The sequence below is a fragment of the Paramacrobiotus metropolitanus genome, unplaced genomic scaffold (assembly GCF_019649055.1).
Source record: "Paramacrobiotus metropolitanus isolate TYO unplaced genomic scaffold, Prichtersi_v1.0 Parri_scaffold0000032, whole genome shotgun sequence".
In the NCBI taxonomy this organism is placed as follows: Eukaryota; Metazoa; Tardigrada; class Eutardigrada; order Parachela; family Macrobiotidae; genus Paramacrobiotus; species Paramacrobiotus metropolitanus.
Window position 1 is genome coordinate 149,135 of NW_026570252.1, and position 14,964 is coordinate 164,098.

General features: G+C 46.6%; 2 protein-coding genes across 2 annotated transcripts; one reads left to right on the top strand and one right to left on the bottom strand.

The window, feature by feature from the left end:
• Positions 1 to 3,801: 3,801 nt before the first annotated feature.
• Positions 3,802 to 6,111, bottom strand: LOC129588887 (golgin subfamily A member 6-like protein 22). Its single transcript, XM_055483303.1, has one exon. The coding sequence runs from the start codon at positions 6,109 to 6,111 to the stop codon at positions 3,802 to 3,804; it is 2,310 nt and encodes a 769-aa protein (XP_055339278.1).
• A 3,808-nt stretch (positions 6,112 to 9,919) lies between these two features.
• On the top strand, positions 9,920 to 10,758 carry LOC129588888 (acidic leucine-rich nuclear phosphoprotein 32 family member B-like). The gene is made up of 3 exons (XM_055483304.1): positions 9,920 to 10,429; positions 10,530 to 10,566; positions 10,637 to 10,758. Exons 1-3 carry the CDS (start codon positions 9,920 to 9,922, stop codon positions 10,756 to 10,758), a joined length of 669 nt encoding a protein of 222 aa, XP_055339279.1.
• Positions 10,759 to 14,964: the final 4,206 nt, after the last annotated feature.

Consider the following 14,964-nt stretch of genomic DNA (forward strand, 5'->3'; position numbering starts at 1 on the left):
ACTTTAGCGATTGGTTTTGGGTCATCTTCTTTCTCTTCTTCACCTTCGTTATCCATTAGTACAAATTTCTTTTCCAAGAAGTCAAATCCCAGTAAGACTTGTACGTCGTCACACTTCGGTCGGACGTAGAAAGAATGTTCGCTTGTCTTCTTTCGTAAGGTCACTGGTGCTACGCAGTAGTGCGTCACCAGGAATCCTGACGTTCCGCTAATTCCGTTAATCTTCACCAGTCTATCTGGTGGCAATGGGAGCATATGAAGTCCATTCTTCTCGCAAAACGGTTTGCTGATCAGCGACGTCTCAGCGCCGGTGTCCAACATTGCGTTGACCTTTATGTCTCCCACTTTCACTTCATGTGTGTATGCTTCAATTCTCTTGGGCAATTTTCCGTTCTGAATCTTCAGTGTATGAATCTTACATTTCACGGGGATGAGCGATACTGGTCCCGGATCCATATCGGGGAGCACTTGTCCTTTTGCTGGAGTGCTATGACCTTTCAGTATCTCGCTCAGCTTATCGATCCTATGTGGAACGTTAGTCCGAACATCGTAATATTTTCGCGGCTTTTCTTTACTTGTTCGCTTCTCTGTAGCCATTTTATCACCGGTGACCTTTTCCACATTCTGCACTTGCTCATTTGCTTTTGTGCTATCCATGTGACCTTTAGTCACTTCATTTATCGTCTGATGGATCAATTCCTCTTTACGGTTTTCATTTCGTTTATCTCTCAGCTTCTCAATGACTTCACTTGTTATTTGGTCAGCTCGCTTCAATTCGTCTTCTTCACCATCTCTCATCTCCTCTGGTGACCTTTCATATGTGACCATATTATATCCCTTTTCGGTCATCCACTCAATCACCTTTGCAGACACCTCGTTGTTCGTTTTCGTCGGGTCGATTTGCGAAGACATCCCGTCTGTTCGGGCTGGTGACTTGTCATTGGTATCCTTTTGCAGTGCCTCCGATAAGTCCCGTGACCTTTCAACTGCGCCACTCTGTTGCATTTGCGCCATCTCGTTTGACCATTCTTTCTGTTCATTTTGCGCTAAGTCCTGTGACCTTTCGTTGCGCTTCATGACAAATCCGCCGTTTGTCAGCTTTTGTAAGGGGACTTTTTCTCCGTAATTCGGCGGTTTATCCTGTGGCGGAGCATTACGTGAATAATTCCAGTCGGCGCATGTCTTCTTATATTCCTCTGCGTTGAATGCTGGGACTGGGTTCGGTGACCCTTGCGCTGGTTTCCCGGTAACCAACTCTTCTAGTCGCTTTCTTTCACATTGCGTTCGCAACTGTTGCATGTCCCAGTAGTCCTCTTGTGACATTTTCGCTTTCTGCTTTGCCTTCGGCGTTACGGGTATCCACATCCCGTGATTCCCATTCGGTCTGTAGGCCACTTTTTGCCAGATTTCCTTCCGTTGCAGCGTTATTGCATCTACAAGTGAGTCTTCGGAGTCCTGTTGTGCCAGTTCGCTATTCTTTTGCTGCGCTGTTCGCAGTGTCAAGTCTGTTTCTTGACCTTTTAACACGACGCTGTCGCCGTGACCTTTCGCATTCGCATTCGCTCCTTGACCTTTCACTTGGATTTCTCCAACAGAAATTGACCTTTCATCTTTACTAATGACGGTGATATTCTGCTTAATCCATTCTTGCCTTATTCGCTTCTCTTCTTCGTCTTCTGAACAATTCCAAAACTTTGGCTTTGGTTCCCCGTAACAATCGCAGCTTGGCTCATTCGCCTTGTCGTTTTCTGCCAAAAATTTTCGGAATTTTGCGTGCTGTTCGTTTTCCTCTTGCGCAGTGTCGTTCTGCGGTTTCTTCTGATTCAGGAGCGCCTGTTGAATCTTTGCATTTCGTTGTGCGCGTCGTTGCGCTAACACTTCTTCGCTGCAGTACGGTGACCTTTGATTTTGCTGCACTTTTTGCAGTGTCGCGCTACCGTCACGACAATTTCCACTCGCAGTACCATTCTGCGGTGACCTTTGGTCCCGTTGCGCGTTTCCACTCGCAGTACCATTCTGCGGTGACCTTTTGTCCACTTGAACATCTCCACTCGCAGTGCCATTCTGCGGTGACCTTTCACTTTGTGACGGTATCCCTATAACCGTTCCATTATCTCTTTGCGATGACGGCATCCATATAGCCGTTTCTCTTTGCTGTGGCGGCATCCATCTAGCCGTTTCTTGTGGTTGCGGCATCCATATAGCCGGTCCATTTTGCTTTTTCGCTGACGGCATCCATATAGCCGTTGCAGTGGTCACGTTCACTGCAGTACCATTCTGCAGTGGTGACCTTTCCCTTTTATCCGGTGGTTTAGGGTCGGGTCGATCAGTAGGCTCACCGGTGCCTACTGATCTTGCCCGTTTCCCTGAACCGGCGCCCCACCTTGTTGCACGCCTAGCAAATTTCCTTGCACATTTCCTTGTTGTTGTCCGATATCGTTTGCCGGGTTAAGATTCTGTCCGTTGCCATTGTTGTATTGGCCACCACCCTGTTGGTAGTTACCTTGGCCGCCTCCATTGTTCTGGCCTCCTCTGAAATTTCCGCGGCCGAAGCCTCTGTTTCTTCCTCTGAAGCCGCCGCGGCCGAAGCCACCACGGCCGTAGCCACCGTTCTGGCCACCGCCATTTCCATTTCCATAGTTGCCGTTTCCATTCCCTTGTTGGTTTTGGAAGTTTGCTTTGTGTTGGTACCATTGGGTGATGAGGTCATATCCGTTTGCGACCGCTGGGCGCCAGCCACCTATAGCTCGGAGGCGTTGCCACTCGTTAAAGGCAAACAGATTCGGGTTCTGTTCTGGTGGTGTGTTGGCGAACTTGCACCCCTGTGTCTGATGGTTGCCGTACATACAGTACTGGCACATCTGCACGTTGTTCGCCACCCATCCATCAATCATCTGGAACTTGAATTCGGTTCGTGACCCTTGATTTTGCTGTTGATTCCCTCTGAAGTTTCCTTGACCTTGACCTCGTCCCTGATTCTGGAAGTTCCCCTGACCTCCATTCCAGTTTCCATTTCCGCCGAAGTTTCCATTACCCACTCCCTGTTGTGGTAACCCGACATTCATGGGGGCCACGTTCTGTGGTGCTGGTGGAATCACATTCTGAGGTATTGGTCTCACTTGAGCCGCCGCCTGTATCGCAGCTACCATTGCATACGTAAGTGGCTGTCCCGTCTGACTGTCAATAAAGGTCACTTCTTTGGTGACCTCTTGCACCGGAGCCTCTCTGCGGTATTCGACCGGCTGCTGGACTGGCGCAGCTGCCATTCTCTGTTGCGGCACATTTTCGACTTGTCCAGACCGGATTGTCACGTAATCCTGGTTTCGTTGACCTTTTGGCGCCTTGTACTTTTCCTCTCCCGTTGCCCAATGTCGGAAGAAGTCCTTCACGTCCGTTGGCGTCTTGCACTTCTGTATGCGCAATGCCTTGTAGAGTTCGTTATCCCCTCTGCACCCTTCAATTAGGAAGCCGACTGCTTGCTTCTCAGTGATGATTCTTTTTGCCTTGAAGCGCATCATCGCCTGGTAGTACTGGTCAAGCGATTCTTTCCCGAGTTCAAATTTCCTTGCATAGGCCTCACGTAAGCCTAAGACTTCTTCATCTCGATCACCGTATTCGTCTTTGAATTTGTCCATCCACTCTGTTATTGAGTATTCGATTCCATCTTCTGCTGCGATGTCCTTTTCTCCTTCAAACCATGTTTTTGCAGGACCTTTCACTGCACTGGCTATCTCAATCATGATTTGGTCGTCCGTCAACTGATAAGTCCTTTGGGTTTCTTTCACCAATCGTGTCCACCCACTCACTCTGTGTCACGACTGCCGTCAAAGGTCATGAGTGGTGTTTTCCTGGCCATCGAGTTGAGTGCTTTTGTCAATTGCACCGCTGTATTTTCTGCTCTTTGGTCATCATCTTCTTCGCTACTTCCGTCATCACTTTGATTTCGTCTCGTCTTTCCATAACGGGATTTCCTTGGACGTTCCTGCCGGCTGGGGGGTCTGTCCCGTCGTCCTTCATCGATGAACACATTTGTTTCGATGTGCGGAGGAAATTGTGAAGGGTCACCTCGGCTCATATGCGGGTAACTTTCCGAAGGTGGCTCTTTGTCTTCTTTGCCCTTTTCACCTTCTCGTTCTGCTTTTACGCTTCCTTTACCGGTACCGGTTCGTAGTGGCATTTCAAAGTGGAAACTTTTGCCCGTGCCCGTTTCATGCGCCTTGCTGTAACTGGGCGGGGGGGACTCCACTGTTGCCGTTTTAACTCCGTATTGTAGGAGTTGTTCATCTTTGTGCTTGTTAGACGTCTGGAGCGCCTTGTTCTCATCTTCCAATCGTTTAGTTCTCAGTTGAAGTTCTTCTCTTTCTCTCTTTAGATCAGAATTTTCCAGGTTGACCTTTCGTAAGTGTTCCTGCAGTTTAAAAGACTCCTGCTGGGTGACCTTTTCATTTTCCCGTTCCATCTTTTTGATGTGCTCGACCAGCTCACTCGTTTCATTTTCGAGTTGCTGATACTGCCCAGCGGCTGATCTCAACTGATCCTTGATCGCGATCAACTCATCATCTTTTGCCAATGCTGTGGTGGTCATCTCGACGAGGTCAGTGTTCAGCTTTGCAATTTCCTGACTCTTTTGAGCGACCTGTTGTTGCCACTCTTTGTCCTTCAACTCCAATGTTGTGACCATTGTGTCCAGTCGCCGTGCTTCCTTCTGCCATTTGAGTCCTTCCTTAGTGACCTTTTCAATGTCTTCTGTGACCTTTTCGTTCTCCTGGTTGACCTTTTTGATATCTTCTTTCAGGCGTTCTCCTTCAGTAGCTGTAATGTCTCTTGCCTCTCGCATCGCTTTGATTGCATCATTGCGCAACTTCTCAGCTTCGTCCGCCCGTTCCTGATGACCTTTCGATTCGAGTTGCAGAGTACTGACAGCCTCCTCCCGTAGCTTCAGGTCATTCCTTAGTTTGAACGTCTCCGTTGCCAATGTTGTCAACCGTTGTGTGACCTCTGCGAATTTGGTCGCGTACTCGTCCCGTTTAGTTTCAGCTTCAGTGACTTTTTGACGCAACTGGTCACACTCGTCCTTCAATTCGGCCAAGTGCCGTGACCTTTCTGCTGATTCCTCTGACATGCTTTCATTAAGGTCACTGACTGCAAGATGACCTTCCATTTCTCTGTCATCTACCATTTTCAGATACTCCTCGGCCAGTTCCCTTTGCTTTTCATATTTCACCTTCCATTCTTCTGCTGTATTCTCCAAGTATCCCCGTTGTTGTTCCAACTCAAATAGCCGGGTCTCAAGCGATGTCAGTCTCTCTTGATATTCCTGTTTTCGTCTCGCCGTCTGATCTTCCTTATTGTGGAGTTCATCTTCCAAATCCTTCACGCGCCTCTTCAGAGTTGACGTGGGACTATTCGGTGACGGCGGTCGTACGTTGATGACCTTTCCCGTTTGTGTCCTTTCAATAAGGTGCTCGGGTATGTCCTTAAACGGTGTCATCCCTTCAGCACGATCAGCTTCTTTCATCGCGGTCTGGAAGGACATATTCATCGTCGCTTCGTCATCCGTAAAGTATGACTCGTTCGATTCGTCTGAGACCATCGGAGTTGCCCAAAGGTCATCACCGACAGTCTTATCGTGCAGTGAAAGGTCATCCAATCCCAGTTCAGCCAATTCCATTTCTGTGACCTTTGTCTTATCCATTTCCATTCGAGTCAGGTTCACGTTTTTATCCTGCTCGTTTGTTCCGCTAATGGTAGCATCCAGCTGTGATGCTCCAACTGGTTCCACTCCTTTCCCTGTGGGCATTTCCTCCCCGGTGACCTTTTTCTGGTTCATCGGATCACTTCCCGCCACAGACGCGGGAGTGTTCTTCTGGTCGTCACTTGAACTTTCCTGGTTGGCGACCGCCTCGAGCGCCTTCTGATACGTGCTATTAGAGCCTCGTGAGTCCTTCTTCTCGAATGCCTTGGGCGCTCGAGTGTTCCGCTCGTGTCCAACCGGACGCGAGTACGGGTACAAATCTTTTTTGTACGGATTTGGTGCACCTTGCTGTGAGCTTCGAGAGCTTTTGCTTCCCTGACTGCTGTTGGATGTTGGTTCCTCTTGGTCTTTGTCCATGTTGATCGGATAACTTGGACGCTCCTGTCAATTGTTCTCACACACAAGTTATTGTATGGTTTATTCAATTTTCATAAAGGTCACTCTGTACCTCCGAAATTTTTCTAAGTGCTTATTAAAGGTCACTTTTCGACTGAAAAATTTCGACTAAGTCCCGTTTAAAGGTCACTTTTTGATAAAAAAGTTCGAGAGATTTGCCCTAAAAGGTCACTTTCGGACAAAACTTCGAAACAGCTTTTACAGTTTGGAACACGTTAGCGAATGAAATCCTACAGCTGCTGATATCGCTGTACCACTATTCAGTTCAATTTCACTTCGATAAAGGTCACCGTTCGTCAGTTTTAGATCATAAAGGTCACTTAAATAGATCAATTTGGTCAATTCCAGCTTTTCAGTAAAGGTCACTTTTCAAAGTCAAAGGTCACGTTCTGGTCCTAAAGGTCACTTTCCGACTCAACTCAACTCGAAAGGTCACTTTCCAACTCGATTTCTGTCAAAAGGTCTCTTTCCGGCTCGATTCCAGTTAAAGGTCACTTTCTAGCTCAATTCAATCAAAGGTCACTTTTCCTTTGTCTAAACTCAAAGGGTCACTTTCCGTCTCAATTATCTCATCTCAGATCAAATTTCCCATTACAGTTCGAGTTCAACGGAAAATACCCATTTACGTTGTTTACTTCGTTCCTATTGGTCCGCTAGCTCAAATTATTCAGTTCGAATTTCGACCAATCACGGCTCAGATAACTGACCAATCACGTTAATCCGTTTAAAATTTTTATCTGCCTGACGTCACGGTCAACGGCCAGACATGCGCGCCGTGTGCAAAACTCCGCCTACTTCTACGCTCAGCTCAGTACGGACCAATGAAAAATGAGAATTTTACCATGTAACCAATCCCGTAATTAATAACGGTTTTCTACCTGTTAACCGTCCGTTCCACGGGAAAAACGATCCAGATGATCCAATTTTTTCTCCACTGTCCGTTCCCGCGCTGCCGCTTTTCCGTAGCGGTTGTGCCGCCCGCTTTTCGAATGCTACTGTGCCGGCTGACTGCCGTAGCAACAGTAGTAGTGCTCTACTCCAGTTTGGAGGAGTCTGATCTGGTCTTTTCCCGTGCGCCCCTTTTAGCGCTTCGCCGCTTGTGGCCCACGGCTTAGGATTCGCTGAATCCTTGCCGAGTATCAGCGACACCAGTGTAGGTCTTCGCTGAAGACTCTACACCGAGGAACGCTGACGACTGAACTCTTGCACTCTTGCACAGCAGTGGAACAGCACAGGTCTTCGCTGAAGACACTGTACCGAAAACCAAAGCTGGAAATCCGCGTCCAATGGAGGAAATTGCACCGCTTGTGGTGTTGCGCTTTGCTGTCCGTACAGACCTGTGCCTTACTGGTCACAGCGAATAACAGGCCAACTTTGCCTGACAAGTCAAATCAAATCAATTCACATCAGAGAACCGCTGTCGGCTCTGCTACCATCTAATGCTAGATCCAACTGTGATCCAGATACGGAGACAGAAACAGAATCTATCCCGTGGAAGCGAGCGATACGATATGGATCGCGAGCTATGCGGAAACACAAACGTCGCACCGTAAATCGCTGACTTTTAATAATATTGAAAGTCTGCACAACAGAAATCAACAAGTGATCGGCACAGCTCGATCGTAAAACGTAGAGCCCGTTCAACAGTGCGCAACACCGTGCAGCACGTGCTATGCCGCGCCCACTATCAAAACGCAAGCCAATCAGAAGAGACACAGCACAGACACGTAATCCTAAGGCGTAGCGCCACAGGCGTAGCGCCACTGACGTGAACGCTAGTGATCCTGGTCTCACAACTCCATCCTAATTGAGAAAGCGTTTTTGTTGGAAATTTTACCGACTTAGTAGTAAAAACTGGTTACCCGCTTATTCAGTACGTACAAGACAATAACCCAACAATAGGATCAGCCTTATCTTCCAGATTTGTTCTTTAATGGCCAATTCCAGGGTTTCTTCAGCATTGTCCTACGGCTGTCGTTAAGCGAGTCCAAATTGGCCCCGGAGCCCTTAGCTACAGTTGCAGTAAACTCACTTAGTCTTCGTACGCCTGGACGGACAGATCGCTGGTTGATTTGGCCAAAACAAAGGCAATTTGGCCGCACAGAATTTGTACGATATTTCGCTTGGTTTGACCAAACCACACAATTACACAATAGTTGTACTGTGGTTTAGCGCTCTCCAGCTCCGTGAAAGAATCAGACAGGAATTTGCCTTTATACTGCATACGGTTACCGGTGGTTAACTTATTATCTTTAACCCGGTTACGAACAGCATCTAGATACTCGTAATAATTTAACCATTATCGAGTCGGGAACGTCAACAGTGGAAAATTACCAGATGTTCAAGAAAAACAAATAATTGCTAAAATAATCAAGAAATAATAATAGATAAACGGCAGTGATAATGCCAAAACGCAAAATATTGCCATAATTGCCTCTGTCCGATGCGGGGACGTTACGCAAGAGGTCACAAAGTCTTTAGCAATCACAGGTACAATCGGAGTACCTCTTAATTTTGTCACAGCATTCGTTCGCGGCAAAATGGTCTTCACCAAATGTAAAGCGTCTCTAGTGAGATATCGTGAGAAGTTGTTAGAGACTCATAAGGATAGAGAATTCGGTAGGACAGAGATGTCGGCGATCATAGGGCAGGCATGGTTCGCGTTGGCAGTTCTTACTAACAAGTATCAGCACGTTGGTCGCCATCTGTAGTAAATCGCAAGGATTACGAGTCGCTGGGAGATGGGACGACATATAATGTGCCGAATATTCGATTTCTTGTGATGCCAGTCGAATGGAGCACCTGTCTTCGAACACAGTCGAACCTTCGAACACCTGCAATGAAGGGAAAAGAAAGCATATTACGACCCGAAGGAATAGAGATTCTGCTAGAGTAGATCTAAATTTTATTTGCAATATGTACAGGGACGAGCATCGCTCGCAAAAATACGTTCCAACGAAAAGTTGGTCCAAGTTGGCACGAGAAAACACCGTAGTTAAAGTAGAAATGAAGCCACAATGGCAGTGTTTGGAATCGCGTTTAAATTCTCATTGGTATTTTTGGCGGGGGGGTTTGTGTGCCTGTAGAAGTCCTGACCAGCATGACTTGGTTGTTATTCCTTGTTTTGCAGAGCCGGTGCACACCTATGCACACAACTGCGTACGTTGCCAAGAGTCAGGCAGAAAATCAACGGATCCAGGACCGTTGGATGATGTGAGATTGGACGCTAATCGATACAGGGCGGGGTGCAATATGGTATTTGGACTGTAAGTGAGAATAGTGAGGCATCACATCAACGCCCACCAACAAACCATGGTATTGCCGGTGTATAACGAGCAGCACTCAGGACCCGTAGCCAATAGAAAACGCCCATCCTACGCAGGACTGTAGCCCATATAATTGGGAAAATGTCTATGGGTGCAGTCCTGCGTATGGTGGGATACGGTGTGCGGGTGGCGTAGCAGCGTGCGGGTGGCAGTTAGCATACACGGCGACCAACCACCGCTTGCATGCAGTTACTTGCTATCCGATTATTGCATACGAGCCTCCTATGCAACGGCTCCTATGCAAATCGTGGCAATTGTCTTTGTCTACCGAACTGAGCTATTTTGCACAGGACAGACTACATATATAACGCAATGTACACTGTACGTTTATTCATAATAACTGTTAATTATTGTGTAATACCTACAAATTATTGTGCACTTGTTGAGTGTGTGTAGTATTGTACTTGTTGTCGCTGTACACTGTTTTGCACATTATCTGCATAATGTTCCGCTCTCCTATTTATACTTCTATTAACCTGTTTGCGTACCTGGCCGACGAGCCCAGCGATGCCAAGACCATCATCTTGGATGAGTTCCCTTTTAGTGATTTTCGTGATATACCGCTGCAGCGTTTCACTGATCTGCGTTGCCTGTCGGCCAATGCCTGTGGAGTGAAGTCGGTTCTTGGACTGCCACCGCTGCCCCAACTGACCCAACTGCAGCTTAACGATAACCAGCTGGGATACAACCCGGACACTCCCCATTTCGAGTTGCTGGCAACCGCGACACCGAACCTGAAGCGGCTCACTTTGGCGAACAACGGGATCAGCAGTCACGACATTCTGAAGCCATTGAAGGACTTGCCGGCCCTCCACACAGTGGACCTTGGCTACAACAGCGTGAACCGCACCCACCACTGCCAGCTCTACGACGCCGTGCCGCAGGTTATGCACTGGGACGGAGACGGTGGAGAGACCGATTGCGACAGCGATGCAGAAATGAGCGGTGAGGATATTCCTTGTCTCTGTGATGAATTAATTTTTAATTGTGTTTTATAAAGTGATTTACTCTTGTAATTTTAGGTATTTTGAATCAGGGTCGGAGAAGGGCGACGAGGAGGAAGACGACGATGTGTCGATGGCCGATTCAGGTAACTGGTTCTACTAACGTTATTGTTCCAGCTTTCGTTTGCAAAAATTTTTTTTCGGCAATTCTTGCAGATAGCACATGGCTACTGTCCGACGATGATGTGGATCATATTTCGGATTCGGCTTCCGAACCGGACATGGACGCCAGCGACCACCAGGACGAAGACGATGACGACGTCATTATGTTGAATTAGTGTGGCTTTTAGTATTGTTTTGTTATTCTTGTTGTTTTCCATTACCCCCACCGGAACCCCCACAGGAATGCTGGCGGATGCTATTTTTTGTTTGTTTTTTTACTATGTTTCGTTTGTTTACTTCCTTGTTTTCACTTCCTGGTTATGAATCGTACTTCTGAACTCGTACGTGTCCAGTGTGAATAAAATTGTGTAGTTTGCATAGGAGGCTGGTATGCAAATCGACGCTTTTCGCGGTATAAAATCCGATGATCCATAAATCACTCAAAGTTAAATTCTGACAGTTGAAATTTCGCTCTAGTAATTTTCTGACTTTCAAAATCTGCATTTGTGCAAATTCAGTGTTCACTATTTCGTTTCGTCGGATTTTTTTTACTCTTAAAAAATATGGATTACGAGTTATCGGAAGATGACCTTGTTGATGCGGCGGCTTTAGCGGCCTTAGACGACTGGGTCTTTGATGATGAGGCAATGGTCTTATCGCATGAGGACATGGTTGATGCTGCCGAGTTGGCCGGTATGAATGACTGGGTATTTAATGAGCCTCAAGTGGGAGGTGGTATCCCTGAGAATTTTCAAGTGGCCGAACATGTTGCTGTCGAGGCTAAAGGGCACCGGTTTTCGAAGACACACAATATGCGTTTCAAGTGGTTTATGGTTAGCGTGCATGATTTGGACGCTATCAGTTTCATCGAAGCACCTGCTGTGATAGTGGCTGTATTGGATTATATTCTTGCAACTGTTTTGGAGGGAATCGCAGATCACCAATATGTTCGTGTATCGGTGGAGTCGGCACATTTGTCCTTTCCTATCTGGACGCCCCCGACTTTGCGATCACAGCTGACCGTGCAGCGTTGGATGGCGGAAATATCGAAGGTCCTCAATTCGCATCAAGAGTTGATCATTGATGATTCGTTTGCGGTTTCCGTGGAGCATACGGAGATTCCGTCTGGTCGATGTGTCCGGGACGTCCCGTTGTTATTGTACCAGAAGCTGAAGAAGATGAGGTCGGTCATCTTGGTCAACAACGACGACGAGATTTGTATGGCCCGCGCGCTGGTAATCGGTAAAGCCTTTGCGGATGGTCGGGAGGATTACGCCAGACACATTGCCAAAGGAAAGAGAAAATCCTTGCGCTGTCGAAGGAGCTGATTGAAGATGCTGGCCTACCTATCCGGGAATACACGCTCGCGGATGTCACGGCTTTTGAAAAGGTACTTCCTGGTTATCAGGTTGTTATCGTTAGCACCATGCAAGCCAACAGTATAGTATACAGCGGAAAACCTGAGAAGAAGCATATCTGCCTATTGTTCCATAATCGCCATTTTGACGTGTTGACCTCTATGACGGCTTTCTTCAACCGTGGCTATTGGTGTTTTGAGTGCAACAAAGGGTACAACGACCGAAGAAATCACCGTTGCGCGGGACAGTGTAATCAGTGCCTGCGTCCAAGTTGTTTAATGGACACCTCGAACATGATCGCCTGCACTGATTGCAATCGGCAATTTTATGGACAGTCTTGCTTTGATCACCATAAGCTGGGTCCCGGCACAGAGATGTTGTTTCGCAATCGACGTAGCATTTGCAGTACCGTAAAATTGTGCAACCAATGCGGATCAGTTTATTCCACGATGAGAAGAAAACCGGGAGCCATTCATCGTTGCGGCGAGATGTTTTGCAAGACCTGTCGAGAACATGTCATAGGGGATCATCGATGCTACATGAAACCAAAGACTTTGGGTCCGTTTCGAAAGATGCAGTTTTCCGATGCCCAGTTTTTATTTTTTGACTTTGAGACCTACGTTGCGGACGATGGACAGTTGCATCCTAATCTCGCGGTAAGCGTAACTATCATCAAACGTTTTTTGACTGTTAAAAGAATACGTTTGTTGAATGCTTTTGTAATACAGTAGCAAATCATTTGAACTTTGTCACCCCCACTGAAACCCCCACCGACGTTCTGCTATATTTCATGGCATCTTTAGGTGGTGCAGAATGACGAAGGCGAGGAGTGGATATTTCCAGAAGAAACCGAACCGCTTGGAGACATCACTGAGCAACTATGCCGATTCCTCTTTAGCGATGACCACCGGGATCATTACATCATCGCGCACAATTTTAAAGTAAGTTCTACAGTGGTTGTTTGTTTCATCTTATCAAAAATGGTGTTGTTCATTTGAAGGCTTTCGATGGGTATTTCATTATGAACTGGCTTTTAACGAATGGCATCGTTCCCCGGGTGATTATGAATGGCGGCAAGATAATGCAACTGGATGTACCACAGCTGAACATCCGCTTTCGGGACAGCATTAATTTCAACCCACAAAGCCTGTCCAAATGGCCCGCCACGTTCGGCATTGCAGACACCGCTAAAGGCCTTTTTCTACATCGTTTTAATCGCCCCGAAAACTGAGACCAAGTGACGGAGTTCCCTTCAATGGACGAGTACGGATACCAGTTTATGAACAAAAAGGACCGGGAATCTTTCAAGATATGGTACGAAGATGAAGTGGCTGCCAAAGAGAACACCTTCGACTTCCGCAAAGAGTTTGTCAGATACTGCAGCAACGATGTAACTGTGCTTCGCAAGTGTTGTCTGCAGTTCCGCAGTCTCTTTTTGGGCATCAGCAGCGGAATCTGTCCATTTTCGTCATCCATAACCATTGCCGGATTATGTGGTTTGTATTGGCGTACGAATATCCTCAAGGCTAACCAGATCGGTTTGATCCCACCACAAAGATACCACTCCAATAGAAACCAGTCCGTCAAGGCATTGAAGTGGCTGCAGTGGATGGAGCTGGAAGAGAATTATCCCATCCAGACCAGAGCCTCAGGAGCAGAATTTAAAATTGGACAGTATTTTGTGGATGGATACTCCGCCTCTACCAGCAAAGATTTGAATTTCACGGTTGCTGGTACCATGGATGCCCTGAATGCACTGCTCCGGACACGATTCATCCTTTCCGAAACCTGCCCATGAGCAAGATTTATGAGGAAACCATTCAACGGGATGCTCGTATTCGTAGCATGGGCCATGAACTTTGCGTGATTTGGGAGCACGAGTTCGACAGCCTTGTGAAACAGGAGCTATTTTTTGCAGCCTTTATCGAAGAAATCACTGTACGGCAGCCCATCAATCCCCGGGATGCGTTTTATGGCGGTCGCACGAATGCCACCAAGCTTTTTCATAGTGTGAAGGACGACGAAAAGATTCGCTACTTTGATGTTTGCAGCGAATACCCCTACGTTAACAAGAACAAGCGTTACCCCATCGGACATCCGACCATCATCAATAAGGAGAAAATTTCCTAAAACATTTAAACGATTCAGACAGAAGCAAAATAACAAATAAAACGACCGCAGAATTTTTTTAAAAAGTCCGTGAGCTTTAAGCAGCGCTCACACTGTAAACTGTAAAACAGGAGGGTATGTAACGGTTTGCGTAAAAAAGTTTCAAATGTTATTCTTCGTCATTACTCTTCGGTTCTTGCCTGTAGAATAAAGGCAGGGAAAAAGTTTAAAAATGTTCAGTCTTTCTCTGGAAAGCTGAAAGTTTTACGAAGGTTCTCTGCGTTCGCGAACATTAGTTTAACACTTTAGCTTACTGTAACTTGCAGCTGATTGTAGTGAAAGTGATAACAATCCCAGCAAAATTACTCGTATATCATTTTGAGAATATTTGACACCGATAAATAGTCCGGTAGATGCGTAAAATGAATACCCTTATGAATTAACAATTTCCAGTTTTAGGTTCCTTGGTAATAATTTACAGTAACAAGAACCCAGGTGCCAAAACACAAAACTAGAAACTGTCTGTATTTTAGTATTATTCTATGAAATGCAGACGCAGTAGAATAAAAGGCCCATAGATATGCTGCGTGTTTTACCGTATACTGTATAGTGCATAGACGCTAGGAACAGCTTAAAAAATAAAGTGCAGGCAGGCAGGAGGCGGTACTCCGGGCGGAAGTAACAGTACACTGAGTACAGGGAATACTGTCAATACACTTTGCAGTTTTGCACTATGCCACCGAGTGCGAGGAATGAGTGAAGGAAATAGGAAATGTCAGTGAGCATTTGGGCATTAAGCATGCTGTATCATCACTGTCTCAAGTTCTATCAAAGTCTGTAAATTGAGCTTACGCTCAAGTCGTTGCTGTGGAGGCAGATCTGCCTCTGCTCCTTCAACTATGCTCCTGGGAAAGA